Genomic DNA, 19187 nt, shown 5'->3' with positions numbered 1-19187 from the left:
TTAATCTATTTGTCCTAAAATCCCTTTTTTTTGTCAACCCATTAAAAAAAATTTATTAATTAATAAATCATCATGTTATACACAATTTTTTTTACCCCCCCCCCCCCCCCCCCCCCCAAAAAAAAAAAAAAAACTATCGTTGAACGCAATACCGGAATTCCCGCCACGAGCTGTCTCAAATCCGATACTGACATCTAGCCCGCCTGTTCCGGTAGCAACTTCGGCGTTGGCGAAATCATGGAACGCAATACTTAGCCACTATGCGGGTGGCGTCCTACGGGAGTTGATGGCTAGCTGGCCCACCTCCGTGACACAGTTGTCGCATGGCGTAATAGCTGGGGAGAAATTTGAAGCATAGGCGCCCCAGTTGCCCACGACGATATGTTCAAGTGTTGATACGGCAACGTTCGGATAGTAGAATATGGCCGTGATAGGCATAGGCGCGCATCTTGATATTTCAGCTGCAGTTTTCGCAGACGCTTAGGTCAATAGACTCAACAGTAGGAAGCTGGCACGTCTGCATATGGGTCTACGAGGTAACCATTACGACTAAAGCTGTATGGAAGCCAGTATCAGATGTAAATGCAGGACAGGAAACGCCAAGGTCGCCTCATTAAATAGGGGACCGGCGAGAGGTCGGGATTGATATATCGGGTTTTATAGACCATTCAGTACAGCATAGCAATCAGCTCGTCGGCCGAACCCAGCAACCCCACCTCGGAGAAGCTGTCAATCCATTCGTCTCCAATCCGTATCGGACGGCCTGGAAGCCATATTGGGACAAATTACCATCAGGTGAGCTATTACTGGTTATCTTCCAGACGAACTGGCCAGCGCCTCGTGCTATTGCAGCGTGCTATGACCGGGAGCGATGTTACTTTGCAGATAATTGGAACGAGCGGGAGCCAATGCCGATCAGGGTCTCGCACTACCGGGTGCTCGCCGGTACCCTGGTCCGTACCCTTGTCCGGCGTATGGCGTTCGGCGGATATATACCTGGTATATATAATCGGTACGAGCGCCGAGCCGACCCCTTTACTAAAAATCGATAAGCTTTTGGTGCATGAGGAGATTCCGGGCTTCTATACTCTATGAGTTAGGAACTATATAACACGACTAACAGGAAGTCCTTGCTATATGATAGGTAAGTGTTCTTATGCAATACTGACGTTGCTCAGCAAATAGTCACAGGAATTAAGTCTCCATAGTTGTATACTCGACATCATCCATATTATCCGGCATTTTTCGAGTCGATAACGTGCCAGGTAATTTATGTAGAATGGAGTCGTAGGACAAACGGCCCATTTACTAATCACCGTCGAACATATTCCATCTACCGGGTAATATGGCAAGCCCATTCCTATCCCCTTGCCTGCCTTTCGCAATTATCCGTTTGCAGCTCAGTATATGCCGAAGCGTAGAATATTGCGTGCTCGACATCAGCGAGTACACGTTCGTCGTAGCTACTAGAAGGCTAGTATATCCCATCATCTTTCATGGGCACGAATCCCACCCGCGTGTGCTAATAACTTCAGCGATAACCTTGACCAACCAAATTATAGAACCTATCCCCCCCGCTTGGAATAAGACGTACCTGCTACCGAGAGAAAAAGCGAAACTGCCATGAAGGTGTCATTGCTTCACTCCTCTATAGCTACGGCTATCCTCGCGCTTGCGCAATCCGCGCCCGCGACCATCCTAACCATCCTCGGCATCCGCGGAGCCAATTCCGCTGGCTGCTTCTCGGCGACGAGCATGAGCCTCGCACTCAAGGCCGATAGTCTGAAATTCGACTTTGCGGACATGAGGGCTAGCGTCACTCCAGCGGACCCATACGACTCGGAGGCTGCGATATGCATCATGTCCATCGAGCTCGGCGCATTTCCTCAAGGGTGGCGCTTCGCCTTCTCGGACGTCTCGTATACGGGGCACGCGAAACTTGCGGGAGGCGCGCGCGTGCAGAGCTTCGCGGCTAATTCGTACTTCCAGTGGGAGCATCTGAAGAATAACGGGTCGATTGACGATCCTACGGTCAAGAACGCCTCTGGATCGTATTTGGTGAGCAATTTCCTTCCTGATACCTACCTGGTACCTATCTATGTAGGTAGGCAACTCATATAATCTTGACGTCACATATAACTAATGCGCTGTTGTTTCACATCCGCTAGATGGATGTCCCGGAGAAGGTCGTGAATTTCGGCGCAACGGGAGCGTACGATAAGGACTTCAAAGTCGACATCCGGAACGACAAGTTAACCTGGTCGCCCTGTTTCACCGGTCAGGAATACTCGTACAACGATAAGATGCAGGTCCAGTTCCAGTTCCAGGCCTATCTGACCAAGGAGGGCTTCCCTAAAACCGGAAGCGGCGTCTTCGGTCGTCCTGTTGGTTCTGCCCTGACGGCGGACTTCAAAATCGTCTGGGAGCAGTGTGATCCCGCGCAGAGGAACGCCTGGGGCCAGTTTAGAATGGGCGATTACGAGTCTTGTGAACGTGTTGGTCCCGCGGATAGTTCGGACGGACAGCCTACTGTAAGGTGGTAATCCGTTGCTGGGGCTCATTCCCTTTTCGCATCGGGCATGATCGTAAGGCACAGGAATAGTTTAAATTAGGTAGGTACGTTGATGGAGGTGATATATAGTTGGAAAACTAGGTATCAATGAACTACAAAGAGAAAATTCGGATTCTGCTATAGAGACAGCATGAGTACTACCTGTTACAGGTTTGAAATGCGAACGTAGCCATGTAAGAGTAATAGAAAGCCTATATCACGGTCGCCCACTCAGGAAAAACTTCCTGTTCCCGCGGCACCGACGCTCTATTGCGGTCGTCGATGTGCTCGTTGAGCGGAAGGTCCTGATACTGGCTTCGAATACCCATATCCACGCCCCTCTTCTGTATGTACCTCGCAAAACCTATCGTCTCCCTCTTCCACTCCTCCCTCGATACCTTGCCGGCGACGTAGTCCGCGTAGATCATGGCGTCGAAAGCGGCCTGCGACGTCGACGCGACGGTGTGCGGTCGGAACCCGGCGAGCGCGTCCCCGATGAGCACCACTTTCCCGTCCAGGTACTCGTTCTGCGGCGTCAGCACGTCCGTCACCGCTTGCACGAACGGCTTCTGCGTCCCGCAGACTATCTCCGCGAATTGCGGCGGGAGCCTCTCGCGCGTCAGCTGCCGCTGCTTTTCCCACGCGTCCGGGTTCATCGCGCCCGGCGGGACGGTGATCTGCCGACGTCTCCCGTCTTTATCCGTCATGATCTCCTCCAGCTCGGCCGAGTCTTCGGGGAAGTTGGTGTAGTACACGAAGTTGATGAGCCGTTGGCCCGGCTCTATCGTCCCGTCTTTCCCCGGAATCAGGTACGCGAGGATCTGAATGCCGGGGGAGTGGAAAAATGTGAATCGGTGGGTGAAGGCTTCCCTCGCGGACTCGCTGGCCTCGGTCTCGAGCACCGTCCCGCGGAGGGCGCAGTAGCCGGCGTATTTCCTCTCGACGTCCGGCTCGAGGATCTTGCGCACCGTCGAGCTGGGCCCGTCGGCGCCGACGAGAATGTCGCCGAATATGCTCCCCTCCTCCCCTTTGCTCGACTTCCAGTATACCCGGATGCCGTCCCCTTCCCTGTTGAAGCTTACCACCTGCCGGTCGTGCAGATGCGTCGCTTTCCCGTGACCCGGCGCTGGCTCCGGAACTTTGCAGTACGGGCTTTCGATGCCGTCGTAGTTCGCACGCATGAGGTAGTACGCCAGGTCCCAGGAGGTCATATACTGCACCGTCTCGACCTTGTGCACTACAACACCGTCTCTATCGAGATACTGTCTCCTATCCGAGCGAACCGAAAATGGTCGGTCGCATCGGTTGTATCGGTTAAAAAGCTCGAGGGTGTCTCCACCGGCTACTATTCCTGCCCCTTGGTCCTGAAGCATCGGAGCGGGATTGCGCTCTAGGATCGTGGTGTCGTGGCCGAGCGCTTTTAAGGCCAGGCCCGTCGCAAGACCACCTAGCGACCCCCCAACCTAAAAGATGTGATCAGCGCGCGGTTTGGGTCCGGTTCGGTAATCGCACTCACTATTACGAAGTGTAGCTTTTTAGTTCCCTGGCCGTTTGCCAGCTGCTCAGTTGAGGGGATAGCCATGGTTGAGCTAGTCCCAGCAATTAGGTGGCTACTTAGGTACCTAAGGTAGGTAGACTAAGATGAAGATGAAGCTATTGACGATGTTTTCTACAAAAATATCTGGCGGTTCCTGTCAATTCAAGTACTTATGTCTGTTGACAAACATACGTCTTCTGAATTACCCGGAGGGCATCCAATATGGAATGTGCCGGACTTAACGTCACATCGAACTCGGTGTGCTGAACGGCAGATGGTTTATTGATTACACCTCGCCACTCACATATGCAGTAGACTTGATAAGATATAGTAAGACGGCATCGTCGACATATAACAAGTACCCCAAAACCCCCAAGATACGTTAGTAAGCTTCCAACATTAGGCATAAATGCAAATTGTCGGGAAATATTTGAATTTCGACACTTAATTCAAATCATATATGTTTACTATGCTCTCCATGAATCACGCCTGGTGGACAAAAATCTAGAACAGCCTAAGCACAGCATCATGCGCGATGATCTAGGAACAGGCGTATTTGAGCGCATTCTTGGATTACCTAGATCAACCATAAGTGCATTCATTACCTACCCCATGATGCTATTTCGATCCCAACAAATTAGCTTTCGCTCTATGATAGCCGTTGATAATGGGCAGGTAGTTAGGGGGCTTCTGGGGTATCAACATCGACGTTATTGCAAATCTCTCCAAACACCTCCATCATATGGTCAATACGATCCCTATGCTCTCTTATCCTTTCCGCCAAATCCCTTCCTAAGGGCAGGATCATTTCCTTCTCATGTCCTTCACCTATCCCCTTGCCCATAACTACATCGTATATTGCTTGAGTTGCTTTCACATGGTCACCGTGGATAGCGAAATCGCCCGTGCTCAAGGCGGTGTAGAATTTCTCGGTTATCGTATCTTTGTATTCGGGGTAAATGGATTTGCTTATTGCCGCTACTTTAGTAACCATAGGAGTATTGAAGGCTCCGAGATGAAGCAATACGACGCGGACGTTGAAGTCTTGCATTTCTTGATGGAATGTTTTCGTTATGCCTTGGGCGTGTCAGTCACGAGACGAGCTTGTCAGTGCAAGGGAACATTTACCATCCAGAGCCGCCTTGGAAGCGCCGTAGACGCCTAGGGACTGTCTAGCTTCCACTCCAGAACCGCTGCTGAAGTTCACTATCACGCCCGAGCGTCTCTTGCGCATGTACGGTGCCGCCGCACGCATCAGACGATACGGCCCGAAGAAATTGGTTTCCATGACATGACGGACCTCTTCTTCGGTAAAGAATTCGACAGGGCCTGCCATGCCGATGCCTGCGGAGTTGGCCAAAACGTCGATCGCTTGTCCCCGCGCTTCAACCTCTTCGATGACACGGCCGCACTCTTTCTCTTCCTGGTCCAGCCTGATCCATTCCCCTCCGTTCTTCGTGATCTCTTCTACTAGATCCGGCATCCGACTTGGGTTACGGGATGTGGCGATGACTTTATGGCCATTAGCTTGGGCAAGTCGCGCGAGGGCCAGACCGAAGCCCGAGGAACAGCCTGTAATTAGCCATGTCAATTTTCTCTCTGAAGAAGTGCCTGGTTCCATGGATATTGATGCCATAGATTGCAGGATAACCGTTTGCTGTTAAAATACCGTGTGAGAAGAGGCAATCTGAGCAAAGATGACACATCTTCCATTATATTTATCTTAGGTACATATCCTGACGAATTCTCAGCGAGCGGATTTTGGCGGATATAAAAATTATCTCCATGATCTGAAGCCCGCAACTCTTCTATTACTTCGCAGAGATACTAAGACTAAACGGTACTTGTAAATTACTTCCGGGTGTCCAATACGACAGGTACCTGACGAGATCTCACCTATCATGAGGAGCTTCGTAGACGTGAAAGGTATCTAAGGTTAGTAGTCACGTCGTAGAAGTAATCTCTTGGGGTTTACCTTTCTTCCTTCGTAGGTATCACACAGGTACCTATAGTATATCGCGCCAGCTTGTGCATATCCGTAGTATTTACTATAGTTGTTCTCTCCATCAATGCCTTTATTTGTGCATTGTCTTGGAACTCCTTACACACGTCACTAGACGAAACATCCTGATTCTTTTATGAATACGCAGACAATGGAGTCACAGCCGTCTATCCACGACCTCAGACTTGTAAAAGGTGTAATCATGCTCAATTTTGACATATTTGCTATAAATATCTCCATCTTGCTGCGCCATGTCTATTTATCCCTCCTGATTCGAAATGTCGTTTACTAGCCGATATCTGCTCATTTATTATCATTCATCGAAGCAACAAACGGCCAGGACCCCAAATCCAAACCCATGGGGAGCGCCAGTCCAAATACCTCGACGCATATTATACAATATTAGGTAATTATAAGCCATCCTAAACCCTGCGCGCGAAACGAATTCTCATTAACTCTTTTGCTCTCCTTAGTCATGCCTACCAAGTGCACTGGTACGTCCTCTTCGCGTACTACCATCTCTCCTCCAAAGCTCCCAGATGACTTGCTTTATCTCATCGCTAGAGACTTTATACCGGGATTACAAGAAATTTCCCGGCTCGGCCAGACGTGCCGCCGGCTTGCCAAGCTGCTAAAGGGGCTTCTCTATCGCCGCAATGTATTAGACGTGATGATTGCGCAAGAGGATGTTACCAGGAAAAAGCAGGATTGGAGAATATACACCAATCCCAGCTTCAAAGGCATCGAGGACTTTCAGCAACATGAAGAAAGAGCGAGTATCCACAGTTCTCAATTCTCGGTTCTGCACTGGGCCGCGTCTCGGGGGTCGGTAGAGGTCGCAAAGGATGCTATCGCAATAGCATTGAGGCTGTTCCCCGAGTATTTGAACGTAAAAGATCCAGTGGACCTAACACCATTATGCCATGCTGTAGCCGGCGGACATCTCGAGATCATGCAGGAACTTATAAACGCGGGGTGTCTCATAGATGTACCGATTGCAGACATCTGCCTAACTGAATCTGATCTATGGCAATCTCTATATGATTGGTGCGCCCTCGCCCCTTTGACGCTGGCGATTGCCTTAGGCCAAGAGGCTGCTGCTACTCTTCTGGCTCAGCACGTTGTGTATCGACCCGATATTTACAAGCGGGATCGTGATATTAATAAGGGTATTTACCCCCCACTCCATATAGCAGCAGCAGCGCGCATGTCCGGTGTTGTTCGAAATTTACTGTCCAACGGACACGATCCCGGAGACTCAATATATTATCCGCCCGCCACCTTACCATTGGAGCCCATCGCCCTAACGCCTCTACATTACGCTGCTACGTCGGAAGACAACGCGGAGACAATTAACGTTCTGTTGCGCCACGGCGCATCTCTGAATACCCACATTCGTAGCCAGTTCCGTAGACCCCCCCAGCTAGCCATATACGGGGGATGCCCTCGCAACGCGTTACATCTCATCAGCCACCATCTTGCCTCGGGCGACAATAGCAGATGGCCGCAAAGCGGGTTGCGGAGGACAGCCGACAACGATGGGATGCTCGCGGTCACGGAAGCCTTGGTGAAGGTTCTCAACGCGCGGGGCGACTTTAAGGGGATCGAGGCGGCTTTCTTGACCTCATGCAAGGGCATGTCGAGATCTTCCAAGACCAAAATGTTTCTTGCTCGTTTCCTAGCCTCGGAGCTAAATCAGGGTTACCTCGGGGGAGGAGGACGAGGGTATTTCCACTGGATTTGCCAGCGGCCTAAAGTCGACCTCGAATTCGTAAGCTTCATTCTCGAAAACAAGCACGACGCGTTCGACATCAACGCGAAGGATGATAATGGCAATACTGCTCTTGATTATGCGGAACGGCGAGGACATGACGATGTGGCTTATCTTCTTCGGGAGTTGCATTTCGCGAGAAGGGGTGACGAGGTATAGTGGTGTCTAGGTCTTGTGCTTGGGTAGTAGTCATCTTTTAAGACTTTGATAAGTTAATAAACGAATTAATTGTAGTAGAACCGTAAGGCTACCTGGGTAGGAATTTATTAATCCATTGTGAATACCTAAATACATGGTTTACTAGCACCTCAAGAAATAAAACCTGGCTCTATCTTTACCACGTGCAATACACACAGCACATATAAATAGATCTTATCTTATGGTGTCGAAGTCACCCGGGTAAGCATCTGACATTATGCATGATTTTGGAAAATCTCAGAAGCTGACATGAGTTAGGTAAGTGCACGGGTTGTCATATGGTACACCGGTATAGTATCTCAAATCCAGGTAGGTTTCTTAATAGGACCCCGCAGTCTTTCGAAGACATAATTACAGTATGACATAAAATTAGGTTATTGGCATTTTTCAGATACTCCGCTGTTTTTACTTACATGTACGTATGCAGAGGTAACAAGTTAGACCATATCTCTTTTGAACGATAGGCTTACACTCTTTTCTCTTTTCCATTACCGTCATCTTCAACCCCAGGTCTTTTCCCGACTGATCCGGGATAACGGGCAGATAACGCTATTTACCTACCTAGATACCTCCTAAGGTGATCACGAAAAAAAAAAAACACTCTCAATGTCTCCAAAAACCGTCTTCATCACCGGCTGCGGCCCGGGAGGCATCGGCTCGGCCCTCGCGACAGAGTTCCATCTGCGCGGGCACCGCGTCATCGCATCGTCGGAGGACCCACCCACCCACCTCGAGGCCGTCGGCATCGAGACTCTGGTCTTGGACGTCACGTCCCAGGAGTCCATCGCCGGGGCCGTGTCGCACGTGTCCAAGCTGACCGGCGGCACGCTGGACGTCCTGGTCAACAACGCGGGCGTGCTGCACATCATGCCGTTCGCGCACGCGGACGTCGCCGCCGCCCGCCGCGTCCTCGACGTCAACGTGATGGGCGTGTTCGCCGTGACGCAGGGGTTCCTACCGCTGCTGGTGGCGGGGGCCGCGGCCGCGCAGAAGAACGGCGACGGGAAGGAGACGGCACTGGTAGCGAATATCGGCAGCGTGAACGCCGAGGTGAGGCCGTCCTTCTTCGGCATCTACAACGCGTCGAAGGCGGCCGTCGACGCCCTCGGAGGCACCATCCGCCCGGAACTAGCGCCCCTGGGGATCCGCGTCGTGACCGTCAAGACGGGCGCCGTCGGCACGGGGCTGTTCGCGAGCACGCCCGTGGCGAGGTTGCCGGAGGGCAGCCCGTATGAGCCGATACGGGAGTTTATCGAAAGTCGGAAAAGTGAGTGATCCGCATCTCTCCTTCTTTCTCACTAATCCTCTCTGCATTAGAACTCTATAGTTAGACGAGGCAGATCGCCAAATTTGATCTTATGTGTTAGGTGGATTGGATACCGGGAGAAGCGATTGCTAATTCTCAATTGGTAAAGTGTTGCAGCGGATCAGCTATTTAGATCCCGAGACGTATGCGAAGCAGGTAGTCGGCGAACTCTTGAAGCGTTCCGTGAAGCCTTTAGTTTGGTGCGGGCCCATGTCGACGTTGGCTTGGATCTTGACCTGGTTTGGCTGGGAGGGGATGACGGTAAGTTACTTACTTACTTCTTATATCAACACACAGACTCTTCTTATGATGTTGGTTGACTGATTGATTAACTTACTAATTAATTTCACTTGTAGGACATTATTTACATTAGAGGTAACGAGTTACATAAATGCGCTATAAAACCGTAGTGCGCATAGTCAACACGGCCAGTCCCATCATGATGCAGAGAGAAAGCCTTTTCATATACCTATTGCCCATCTAGATTTATATATTCCCGAAAAATTGCGCAAAGCTATATATTATCTGTCGCACAACATAATTTGTGCTCATCACTGATACCAAACCCAACCAACATCTCCGATAATTATCGTGTTAGTGGTCCAAAACAGTTCACATTTGCGACGATGGGGGATAGATTAGATAGAATTTTAACGCGTCCAAAGCTAAAATTTTGCTTCTTACCTGGTTTTTTCTTTTTCGCATGGACATGTGTCTAATGTTATTGTCATCGCCCACCCACGTTGAACAAAATTGAAAAAAAAAAAAAAAGATGAGATACGAAAACCACGATGTGGTTATGAAAAAAGCAAAAGTAAAGGGTTTGGCCGGGGATTGAACCCGGGACCTCTCGCATGCTATTGCAAAGGGTGTACCCTAAGCGAGAATCATACCACTAGACCACCAAACCGTGTGAGATGTGCTGGATCTCGAGATTCAGGACTGTGCTGAATGTGAACGATGGCCGCTAATTAGCCATTATTATTGTGCATTCTTTTCTTTTTTTGGAGGGGCTTTGGTTCTGGTTCGATGGAGCCGGCTGTTGTGTTGGTTGGTTGATGCAGCGCTGCGGCGACGCTAAGTGGCTCCAGATTCTGCTCGAGGCCAATAGCAGGCCAAGAGTGCCGGGAGTGGTAACGGGACAGCGGGAACACGATTATTGAACATAGAGCGGATATCTCCACAAGATCAGAGGAAGTTAAAGCGATGGGATTTCTTATTCGTTCAATGTAAGGACGATGCGATTGCGTTATCCCGTGGCTTAAGGCGTTTTGTGCAGAATCGTCGATCTGTTGATCACGGAAGCCAATAACCAACATCACATTAGAAGTTGTACATGGGAAATGGGAAATGGGGTTCAGTGGCAGATGATGAATAATATCATAAGTGTGGCTTACGTTCAATATCCGTGTGCGACTGTGGCTGATCACGCAACTTCGCGGCGCCTCTTTTCAAACCCAGCTGACACATCACCACCAGGTCGAAATATTCCTCTTCTTACCTATCATTTTCCTAACATCTTGAGGATCGGCATTTAGGTATATCTCCTGTATTTAATCAGGTGAGATTCACCCATTGAATCCCCCAAGATTTATTCCGTTAATATTGCATTCATCATTCCCATTTTATCTTGGAAAGACTTCCACTTGAAATAAAAGTGCATCTTAACGGGGGAGAGAAATATCAATCCGGTAAAGCCGAGGTCAAGCCCGGCTACCTTCCGATTTAAAATGGGCTGGCCGTATGAGATATTCGCGCTGGATGACGCCCAGAAGCACGCTCGGCGCCAATCCCTCGACCGTCATGCGGCTTACGCCCAGCTCTCTGCTCTCATTCCTATAGGCCTGGCTCTTATGTACCAGCTGGGAGTCTTCATATTCAAACGGGTGTCCCCTTACCAGCCCGTATCTTACTCAGCTGTTCCGAGCTCTCCGGGACTCAAGCACGAGAGACAAAGTGCTGCCGGGTCTTGGGGCATTACGGCACGGCGTATCGCATGGTGGCTCGGCGACGATGTGGTCGTTCTAGGATTCAACTTAGGACAAAGGGACGAAATAATCTTCGGCTCTTTATGGTCGATATGGCTCATGTTCTTATGTTTCGTCGGTACTGGAAATGGTAAGTCTACTCTGGCGGATATTCATTCGGCATCTTCTTCAGCGCAATCACAATTTAGATAATTTGCCGTATCATTCATTCATTTATAGTCTTAACCAATCAGATTACTATGTCCCCCCCAACCCAAGTGTCGGCAAAGCTAATTTTATTGTAGATTATCTTCACCTCACGAAGCGGTTTGGGATTGTTGCTATTTCTCAACTTCCACTACAATACTTGTTAATACTGAAGAGTCTCAACCCTGTCGCCTTCGCGTTCGGGTCTTCCCATGAGCAACTCAACCGATGGCATCGTGTTCTCGGCGGGATTATCTACTCCATGCTCCTCGTCCACGCGGGTTTATATCTAAATTTTTATGTCCATGAAGGCATTCTATCTGAGAGGATTGTTCGCCCCATCCCCGCCCTTGGACTTGGCTCCATCATTGGTATGAGCTTGCTATCTGCCACGGCCCTTAAACTCGTCCGTACCTACTCGTACCGTGTCTTCTTCATCACGCACCTCATGGTAGCGCTGCTACTTCCACCAGCTATCTTTTTCCACTCTCATCACGGAGGTCGGCAATATGTGATTGAGCCATTAGTATTTTTCTTTATCGACCTCATTACGCGCAAGATCGGCACGATCACCGCGCCATCAACTTTAGAGCTTATTCCTGATACGAGCTTGATCAAGATAGTAGCTAGTCTCCCCTCTTCGAAACTCGACCGCTTCCGCAAGTACGCCGGAATGCACGTATATTTAACGATTCCTTTTTCTTCTCGCCGAAGCTCACACCTTCTATTCGAGTTCACTTTTAACCCGTTCACTATCGCATCGGTAGACGAAAAGACAGGAGAGCTTACTTTGGTCGCAAGACGTCAGAGAGGACCTATGACCAAGGCTTTGGCCCAATTTGCGGAAGACGACTCGGCTAGCACCAAAGTGCCACTATGCATAGATGGCCCTTACGGATGCGCGACGTGGTTCCCAAACCTAGCTGGCCCAGAATTTGACCGCATCCTGCTAGTCGCCGGTGGGGTTGGTTCTACATTTATTTTGCCCATATCTAGGTTCGTTCACGCTTCCCATGATTTGCTTAATAAATCGTTCTTACAAATGCTGACCTGAATATAGTAAGTAATTAGTGCCTTCTTAACATGACCTTTCAGCGTCCAATGGACAATATTGGACTTAGATACTCATGAAAGGGGTAAATCGATATACTTCCACAAGATATTAACATATTATAGGATATATCATAAATGAAAATCCAGCAGCCCGGGTACAGATGGTCTGGGCAGTACGCGGGGCTGCTGATGCGTCTTGGCCTCTTGAGAATGGGGACGATTCCCTTGACGACAACATACAGCTGTTCTTGACTCGGGCCATTCCACGAGACCCCACTCTGCGAGAAGCGGTCGAGTTAGATAATACTTCGTACCCTAACGTAAGGCAGATTCATAAACGGCCCGACCTACGTCAAATTGTGGATGACTTTCTTCGTCAAGGGCTTGAGGAACGGGTCGCCGTGTTAGTATGCGGACCCGAGGAAATGGGTCGTGAGTTGAGATCCTATGTCGGAGCCTGGGTAAATAAAGGTAGAAACGTCTGGTGGCATAACGAAGGCTTCGCATGGTAAATTTTTTTTTTATGAGCGGATCGTTGGCCGCGATGAAACTTTAGCTGGTTTTGGAAAGTGAACAACTTTCCTTTAGATGATGTGCTCCGAATCCGTATTCCTGGAGCCTTGGCAGAAACGACCTTTTAATACCTTCAATAGAAACACTCGGTCTGTTAATCCAGTGATGATAGACGTATGCGCATCTCCAAGTTGTATTACAAGTGTTGTCCACCTACGTAAACTCGACAACGCACCCCTAAAGAGGTGCTGCATTTTAATTAAAGAAACGGGTAAAACTAAAGGTACGATCCGAAGTACTTCTAAATAGGTGTTATTTCTACGCGTTCTAAAGTATTTTCCAACATTTATAAAGTTTCATAAAGTTTCATCTTTTTTTCTTCCCCTTTTCTAGCATGTGACAAATGTCGGAATAACCTCCAATTAGCGTTTTAAACTTGGTAACCTAGCTTAATTACTGCCCGTTTTCCTACCTAACCTATTAAAGCGCAGTATCCGTTTAGGAGTGCGGCGTCGAATTTACGTAAATAGTATTAGCATATGATCTGTAAGCAGTATTCAAGCAGTATCCTTACATAACCACCAAATGGAAGACAATCCATGCGGGACTTCTGGCGGCCTTCTTCCTCTTATGGGAACAATTACATTAAGTTTCCACAGGGACATGGGTGCCAATTCTGGGCCGAACCATTTACAACAAGGGACGGAGATCTAAAAAAAAAAGCTCTCTTAAGTGGATGTGCCCTGTCTTAATGCAAGACGTTTGGCATCTCAAGCTGAAAGACAACAGAAACTCCCGGTCATGTCATTTCATATGGAGGGCTGATATAGACATGGATTGACTGAGTTAGTAGCCTTACAGTAGAATTCGAAGCTTACGAGAATTATATCTTCTTGTCATCTTTTGTTAACATATTAATCTAGCATTCGATAAGACTGAAAGAGAGAATATAGTATAGTGTTAGGGTCAGCGAATCCCTGTTCCGTGTCTTCTTCCTCTAGGTAGGTCCCTAGAGGTAATTATCGTATGTTTCATCCTATCTAAACTTTTTTCATCTACACCTTTCATCTACCTCACCTTATCCGTAAGCAATAGCTCACAAAGGCCCACAGAATCGTATCCATTGACGGGTTGCTTAGGAATGCTAGAGGCCCACGAAAAGATATCTTATGGAAGGTTTGGGATCTAATCCATCGTCATCCAATGAAACATCTAATTCGCTCACCTTATCGCATATGCTGAGGTCCTTCGGAGTGAAGTAATAAATCTAGAACGGCATGTTAAACACCGTCGTCTCCACTGACCGGGTAGAGTAAGGCGTCGATTCGGCTTCTCTCGTTAATGGATCAGGTACCCGCTGGTTCCTCGCATTGGCAGATGTCAAATTAGCTTCCTCTATCAGCTTCACCAACGGACCGAACCCACCAACTAAACGGACTTGTCCTTTTACCCACGTGAAATCTCCGGTGAGTCCCCAGAATAGCGTATACTAGGCAATGCACCGAGGAACATCGCGTCAAAAAGGACGACGCTGTAGCCGCAATCCTAGTCCGCGATAGGAATGGAACGATCAGATAATCCTGAGATAATACAAACTTCGAACTAAGGTTAAGACCTAATGCAGACAGAGAAGCCGCGCGAGCTAACTCTGTGAGGTAAGATGAACTGTGCCGTCTTAGACCTTCTATAACTATTATGAAAGCAATTCCTTGGGCTTGGCGGGCGAGTATAAAGTGCCCGTTAGAGTTTCCTATAAGATGGAAGGATCATCACCACCCACGAGGTCTCAGAAAATATTACTTCTATAAGATAGAGAAAAGTCTTTTAACATTCTCTTTGCTTCTTGTCGCTCGTTCGTTAGGCATTATTATCTCACGATGCGCTCAGCACTCCTTTCCCTCTCCGTCCTCAGCGGAGTCTTGGCAGCACGCCCGTTTCTCAACGAGCCTGATACTGGGTGAGCGCTACCGAGTTTCACTCTTGAATGATATTTGGATGGCAAAAAAGTTGCTTACACGGGAACAGTTTCGACGAGTATTTCGCCGATCTACCGGCCGGCGAACTACCACCTCTCGAAAAGCTCGTCGGACTGCCAGATTTCGACGCAGCAGCGAGAAGATATCTTCCGAAGCAGAACTACACCTACTACCGCAATGGCGCCGGTGGCGAGTGGTCATACCGGAACAATCTCGAGGTTTACAACCGCTACAAGCTTCGGCCAAGGACTATGGTAGATATCACTAATATCGAGTCGACACTCCCGTACGACCAACCCCTAATCCATGCCTCGCTCAGTGACAATTATACTAATAACGGGGATATAGCACTACGATCCTTGGCCACAACTTTTCCGCGCCGTTCTTCATTAGCCCGGCTGCTCGCGGAGGCTACGGCAACACCGACGGCGAGAAGGGGCTCGTCGAAGGCGCTGCCGCCGGTGATATCCTATACATGGTACGACCTCGTCTTTTTTTTTTTTTTCTTTCTTGTCTTTCCAGCCCAATCTCCCCATCGTTGTAAACCGTCTCCCCATGCTAACATTTACCGATTTTCGTAAAGCCGGCCCAGCTAGCCAGCTTGACGATCGAGGAGATCGCGACCTTCAAGAAGGAGGACCAGGTCACCTTCCAGCAGGTGTACCTGGACGCGAACGACACGGCGACCAAGGAGGTGTTCGCGCGCGCCGAGAAGTCCGGAAGCAAGGCCATAGTCTTTACCGTGGACTCGGCCGCGGACGGGAACCGCCACCGCGCGGCGCGGTACGGCGTCGGTTCTGCGTAAGCTTTTACCCCGTTTTCCCATCTACCTTTGGTTATGTCAGGTAGCTTCCTGTGCCACGCGTACGGTGCTAACGTTGCTTTCTAGTGACTCCGCTTACACATTGATTACCGTAAGCAAAAATACCCTCCCTAGCCGGGTCGGAAGACCTGATGGCGAGAACCTGGGTGGGCACCTTGACTGATTTTCACAGTGGGACTTTTACGACCATCTCCGCACGCTGACGGACCTCCCGATCGTGTTGAAGGGCATCCAGACGGTGGAAGACGCGCAGAAGGCTGTCGAGCACAAGGTTCCTGCAAGTACGTAGCACACCCAAGCCCTCTTTTTTTCCTTTCCTTTTTTTTTTTAGAAAGAAAATACAAAATCCTAACATTGCCCACCAGTCTACCTCTCCAACCACGGAGGCCGGCAAATCGACGGTGCGCGCTCGCCCCTCGAGGTGGCGATCGAGATCCACGAGCAGGCGCCGGAGGTATTCTCGCAGCTGGAGGTGTACGCGGACGGCGGGGTGCGGTACGGCGCCGACGTGGTGAAGCTGCTGGCGCTGGGCGTGAAGGCCGTCGGGCTCGGCCGCCCGTTCATGTACGCGAACGTGTACGGCACCGACGGGGTCAAGCGCGCCATCGACATGCTCAAGCACGAGATCGCCATCGACGCGGCGAACGCGGGCGTCACGGATCTGAAGAAGATTGATCCGAGCATCGTAAGTTCTTCTTTTCTTTCTTTCCTTCTTCCTTTCTTCTTGAAATGAAATGAATGAGAGTCGAGAGGGGCGAGTTTGGCTAATGTGATTGTAGATTGATTGGACGCCGAACTGCGCGCAGCCGTAGAAGTTGATAGGAGTAGTATAGAATTGTATATAATTCCGATGCAATAAAATAAATATCAGCCCATCCATTACACATGTCCATTTAGAGATCTTTTCTTAGTACACAACCGGACGCCATCTTTGACATCCTACGTCTCTCGGTCTCGTTCGGTTCTCGCCACCACTCCTCAGCCTTCTGCTTTGGGAACCCTTTCTCCGCCCATTCAGCCACATACTTGGGGCCGATCTGATGCCAGGGGACGCCGAGATCCTTCGAGACGTGGTCTTTGAGATACTCGGTAACGATGGTTGGTTCCGCGTCCGGGGCTTTGCCGTCGAGGAAGAAATTATCGTACATTTCGCGCTCCTCCCGCTTTCTCTTGTCTACCACTTTCTCCATCCTGCTCACCGCTTTCTTTTTGGAGTACGGTTCCGGCTTCATCCAATCGTCCACCTTGTCCCAGTCCAACTGGAAGCCAGCACAGTCGTAGGTAGGCGAGCCCTAGCGGCCCTTTTTGTGGCATACATACAAATCGTGAAACGACGCGCTAGGGTCCATGAGCATTTTCGCCTCAAACAGGCAGTGTTTCTCGAAGGCATCCAGCCTCCCCTTCGGCTTCACCAGCCGGGGGATGTAGAACCGCTCCTTGATATCGTCCGGCAAGTCGAACTGTCTCCAGCGCGGCCGCTTCACGCGTCCCGGTGTGGGGCGCGGGTCGCGCAGCTGGCTGCGGTAGTAGTCGAACTCCAGATCCGGCGTGGTGAGCCGCGGTTTGCCCGCCTCGTTGGGAACTTCTTCGATACCGTCGGCGATAAACGAGTCGCCTTGTTTCGCCCGCTTGGGTCTACCGAACGACCGCGAATCGTCGGACTTTCTCTTGCGTCCTCGCGCGGTGGTAGCCCTTGAAGTCGCGGTCGCGCTGTTGCTGCTGCTGGAGGGCATGTCGCCTTGGTCTCCGGTGCTTGCGCGCGTTGACGCGTTGTGTAAACAGGGTGGTATTATGGCGATATTCAATTGAATTGGAACGATTTGAAAAGTTAATGAATCTTCCTAACCTAACGTAAGAAAGTAGATAACTAGTCGTAGTTTTATGTCTATTAATCAAACATGTGATGTCAATGGCACGGATCCCATTTTGTTCGTTGCGCAGGATCCCGGATCGTTGTAATGATCGTCCCTGATCCATGGACCACTAAATCATACCCTTACGTCATAGCATAATTCTCCCTTTTGAGGTCTCTCACTTGAAATGTCAGAATAGATAGATGTCGTCGTCTAAAAAATCATTTAATGGGAGATTATGTGGAAGAGTGGCAGAGTATGAATAAAATTCTCAGCAAACGCAACGTTCCTAGCAAGATCTGGACTTATATCGAAAATGAAATCAACCAATCCGGTCGAATTATCAACGGATGCAGCAACCTCGCGCTTTACGAGAATGGGCTAATAGAAGCAGGGAAAAAAAAACCAATTGGAACTTCCTATCTCCTACCATTATTGGTCGAGTGATTCGATATTTGTACAGTGAAGTTCTCTTATACTGGGCCATTTCCAGTAATTCTCAGCATAACCCCGGACTCGTAGAAATAAGTCAAACAGAAGTCACCCTAGCTTTGATGGCTATGTTCCATCTCATACACATTTAATATGATCAGATGTTATATAATCTCACTCTCCAGCCGCATAATATACAACGTTTCTCATGGTTAGCTTTAACCAAAGTTGAGCTTATGAATTAACAATTAGTAGGTCGCTTTCCGAGATTAGAGTCCTTGTCAGTAGTTTAGGAGGTAGTTATATAATTCTATAAGTATGACTATAACTCAGGCTATCAAATATTAATGACATTCATTTTGTACTACTGAATACGAACTTACACGTATTGTATCTCCTACGTAGAGCCTAAACTTACCTGTCTTAAGAGATAACTAATGGTTGTCAGAAGAAGATTTGTGCTAGTGACATCTTTGCCACGATTCGCCAAACCGACCAACTTGGGTTCAAATGGATTAATTATCCGTCTTCCCGTACCACCATCCCATGCCTCAGTGTCAACTCACCCCCTGTGTTTCTATCACCCATTCACAGTATAATTCTGCAGCAACTCAGGAGCGCAGAGTTCCTAGTATAAGAACACCATCAGTTGCTAACTGTGTCAATGTTAACCCCCAGATAGCCATGGCCAGACTTGCTTCCATATATAATGGCTATTCTTGAACCTGTCTCTGGATATGCAGAACGCCAAAATATACCAACTACTCCATTCAACTCTTCCAGTAACAGCCCTCCCAGCAAATCAATCACCTCAAAAAGTTCAGCGGATAAACAGGCGTTAGCTAATTACTGCAATACATCATCATCATTACTGCTAAGATGTGTAAGGAATGGCGGAAATATCTAGCCCCTTGCGGCCACGACGTCTCGATGACTATCTTCGAATCCTGTCCAGACTACAAAAAGTACAAAATGTGCGACAGGCTAGCTATCCAAAA

At 49.1% G+C, this 19187-nt stretch overlaps 9 protein-coding genes and 1 non-coding gene across 10 annotated transcripts in view; 5 read left to right on the top strand and 5 right to left on the bottom strand.

Moving 5' to 3' along the window:
• F4812DRAFT_458743 (uncharacterized protein) overlaps positions 1-438 on the bottom strand; it is a gene marked incomplete at both ends in the record, with an annotated part of 1122 nt that extends 684 nt beyond the window's left edge. Inside the window, one exon of the mRNA XM_047937407.1 lies at positions 279-438. Within this exon, the coding sequence (XP_047790625.1) occupies positions 279-438 (160 nt within the window). The remainder of the gene's footprint in view (positions 1-278) is intronic.
• A 766-nt stretch (positions 439-1204) lies between these two features.
• Positions 1205-2636, top strand: F4812DRAFT_426261 (uncharacterized protein). The gene is made up of 3 exons (XM_047933996.1): positions 1205-1473; positions 1563-2058; positions 2169-2636. Exons 2-3 carry the CDS (start codon positions 1624-1626, stop codon positions 2541-2543), a joined length of 810 nt encoding a protein of 269 aa, XP_047790624.1. The 5' UTR covers positions 1205-1473; positions 1563-1623; the 3' UTR covers positions 2544-2636.
• Positions 2637-2662: 26 nt separating this feature from the next.
• On the bottom strand, positions 2663-4398 carry F4812DRAFT_362283 (FAD/NAD(P)-binding domain-containing protein). The gene is made up of 2 exons (XM_047931857.1): positions 4068-4398; positions 2663-4014 (listed from the first exon to the last, which is right to left on the bottom strand). The coding sequence occupies exons 1-2, from the start codon at positions 4131-4133 to the stop codon at positions 2764-2766; spliced, it is 1317 nt and encodes a 438-aa protein (XP_047790623.1). The 5' UTR covers positions 4134-4398; the 3' UTR covers positions 2663-2763.
• A 94-nt stretch (positions 4399-4492) lies between these two features.
• Positions 4493-5866, bottom strand: F4812DRAFT_426258 (putative short-chain oxidoreductase). The gene is made up of 2 exons (XM_047933995.1): positions 5217-5866; positions 4493-5165 (listed from the first exon to the last, which is right to left on the bottom strand). The coding sequence occupies exons 1-2, from the start codon at positions 5722-5724 to the stop codon at positions 4768-4770; spliced, it is 906 nt and encodes a 301-aa protein (XP_047790622.1). The 5' UTR covers positions 5725-5866; the 3' UTR covers positions 4493-4767.
• A 1171-nt stretch (positions 5867-7037) lies between these two features.
• Positions 7038-8138, top strand: F4812DRAFT_426257 (ankyrin repeat-containing domain protein). The gene has a single exon (XM_047933994.1). The coding sequence runs from the start codon at positions 7043-7045 to the stop codon at positions 8018-8020; it is 978 nt and encodes a 325-aa protein (XP_047790621.1). The 5' UTR covers positions 7038-7042; the 3' UTR covers positions 8021-8138.
• A 140-nt stretch (positions 8139-8278) lies between these two features.
• Positions 8279-10302, top strand: F4812DRAFT_426253 (NAD(P)-binding protein). Its single transcript, XM_047933993.1, has 3 exons — positions 8279-9326; positions 9475-9626; positions 9722-10302. The coding sequence occupies exons 1-3, from the start codon at positions 8666-8668 to the stop codon at positions 9773-9775; spliced, it is 867 nt and encodes a 288-aa protein (XP_047790620.1). The 5' UTR covers positions 8279-8665; the 3' UTR covers positions 9776-10302.
• F4812DRAFT_t74 lies at positions 10185-10275 on the bottom strand. Its single transcript has one exon. It is a non-coding gene; the product is annotated as a tRNA-Pro (tRNA).
• Positions 10303-10593: 291 nt separating the features above from the next.
• Positions 10594-13288, top strand: F4812DRAFT_426251 (uncharacterized protein). Its single transcript, XM_047933992.1, has 3 exons — positions 10594-11483; positions 11638-12534; positions 12716-13288. The coding sequence occupies exons 1-3, from the start codon at positions 11096-11098 to the stop codon at positions 13102-13104; spliced, it is 1674 nt and encodes a 557-aa protein (XP_047790619.1). The 5' UTR covers positions 10594-11095; the 3' UTR covers positions 13105-13288.
• Positions 13289-14716: 1428 nt separating this feature from the next.
• Positions 14717-16830, top strand: F4812DRAFT_362136 (FMN-dependent alpha-hydroxy acid dehydrogenase). Its single transcript, XM_047931856.1, has 8 exons — positions 14717-15062; positions 15131-15367; positions 15430-15559; positions 15665-15882; positions 15971-15995; positions 16077-16185; positions 16270-16589; positions 16684-16830. The coding sequence occupies exons 1-8, from the start codon at positions 14983-14985 to the stop codon at positions 16714-16716; spliced, it is 1152 nt and encodes a 383-aa protein (XP_047790618.1). The 5' UTR covers positions 14717-14982; the 3' UTR covers positions 16717-16830.
• F4812DRAFT_458735 (uncharacterized protein) lies at positions 16798-17637 on the bottom strand (the record flags this gene model as incomplete). The annotated part of the gene is made up of 2 exons (XM_047937406.1): positions 16798-17163; positions 17221-17637. 2 exons carry the CDS (start codon positions 17635-17637, stop codon positions 16798-16800), a joined length of 783 nt encoding a protein of 260 aa, XP_047790617.1.
• Positions 17638-19187: the final 1550 nt, after the last annotated feature.

The sequence above is a fragment of the Daldinia caldariorum genome (assembly GCF_022478825.1).
Source record: "Daldinia caldariorum strain CBS 122874 unplaced genomic scaffold F4812scaffold_7, whole genome shotgun sequence".
NCBI lineage: Eukaryota > Fungi > Ascomycota > Sordariomycetes > Xylariales > Hypoxylaceae > Daldinia > Daldinia caldariorum.
The sequence above is the reverse complement of the archived record's forward strand: the minus strand, read 5'-3'. Positions and strand labels throughout refer to the sequence as shown.

What these genes read in the sequence shown, in the direction of transcription:
- F4812DRAFT_426257 (XM_047933994.1), top strand. Translation starts at nt 7,043, where the DNA reads ATGCAGGAACTTATAAACGCGGGGTGTCTCATAGATGTACCGATTGCA.
- F4812DRAFT_426251 (XM_047933992.1), top strand. Translation starts at nt 11,096, where the DNA reads ATGGGCTGGCCGTATGAGATATTCGCGCTGGATGACGCCCAGAAGCAC. An exon ending in TTTCGTCGGTACTGGAAATG is followed by an intron (nt 11,484 to 11,637) that starts GTAAGTCTACTC and finishes ATTTTATTGTAG; the next exon opens with ATTATCTTCACCTCACGAAG. An exon ending in ATTTATTTTGCCCATATCTA is followed by an intron (nt 12,535 to 12,715) that starts GGTTCGTTCACG and finishes AACATATTATAG; the next exon opens with GATATATCATAAATGAAAAT.
- F4812DRAFT_426258 (XM_047933995.1), bottom strand. Translation starts at nt 5,724, where the DNA reads ATGGCATCAATATCCATGGAACCAGGCACTTCTTCAGAGAGAAAATTG. An exon ending in TTCCAAGGCGGCTCTGGATG is followed by an intron (nt 5,166 to 5,216) that starts GTAAATGTTCCC and finishes GACACGCCCAAG; the next exon opens with GCATAACGAAAACATTCCAT.
- F4812DRAFT_362136 (XM_047931856.1), top strand. Translation starts at nt 14,983, where the DNA reads ATGCGCTCAGCACTCCTTTCCCTCTCCGTCCTCAGCGGAGTCTTGGCA. An exon ending in CGGTACGGCGTCGGTTCTGC is followed by an intron (nt 15,883 to 15,970) that starts GTAAGCTTTTAC and finishes GTTGCTTTCTAG; the next exon opens with TGACTCCGCTTACACATTGA. An exon ending in CGAGCACAAGGTTCCTGCAA is followed by an intron (nt 16,186 to 16,269) that starts GTACGTAGCACA and finishes ATTGCCCACCAG; the next exon opens with TCTACCTCTCCAACCACGGA.
- F4812DRAFT_426253 (XM_047933993.1), top strand. Translation starts at nt 8,666, where the DNA reads ATGTCTCCAAAAACCGTCTTCATCACCGGCTGCGGCCCGGGAGGCATC. An exon ending in GTTTATCGAAAGTCGGAAAA is followed by an intron (nt 9,327 to 9,474) that starts GTGAGTGATCCG and finishes CAATTGGTAAAG; the next exon opens with TGTTGCAGCGGATCAGCTAT. An exon ending in TTGGCTGGGAGGGGATGACG is followed by an intron (nt 9,627 to 9,721) that starts GTAAGTTACTTA and finishes TTTCACTTGTAG; the next exon opens with GACATTATTTACATTAGAGG.
- F4812DRAFT_362283 (XM_047931857.1), bottom strand. Translation starts at nt 4,133, where the DNA reads ATGGCTATCCCCTCAACTGAGCAGCTGGCAAACGGCCAGGGAACTAAA. An exon ending in AAAAGCTACACTTCGTAATA is followed by an intron (nt 4,015 to 4,067) that starts GTGAGTGCGATT and finishes CACATCTTTTAG; the next exon opens with GTTGGGGGGTCGCTAGGTGG.
- F4812DRAFT_426261 (XM_047933996.1), top strand. Translation starts at nt 1,624, where the DNA reads ATGAAGGTGTCATTGCTTCACTCCTCTATAGCTACGGCTATCCTCGCG. An exon ending in ACGCCTCTGGATCGTATTTG is followed by an intron (nt 2,059 to 2,168) that starts GTGAGCAATTTC and finishes CACATCCGCTAG; the next exon opens with ATGGATGTCCCGGAGAAGGT.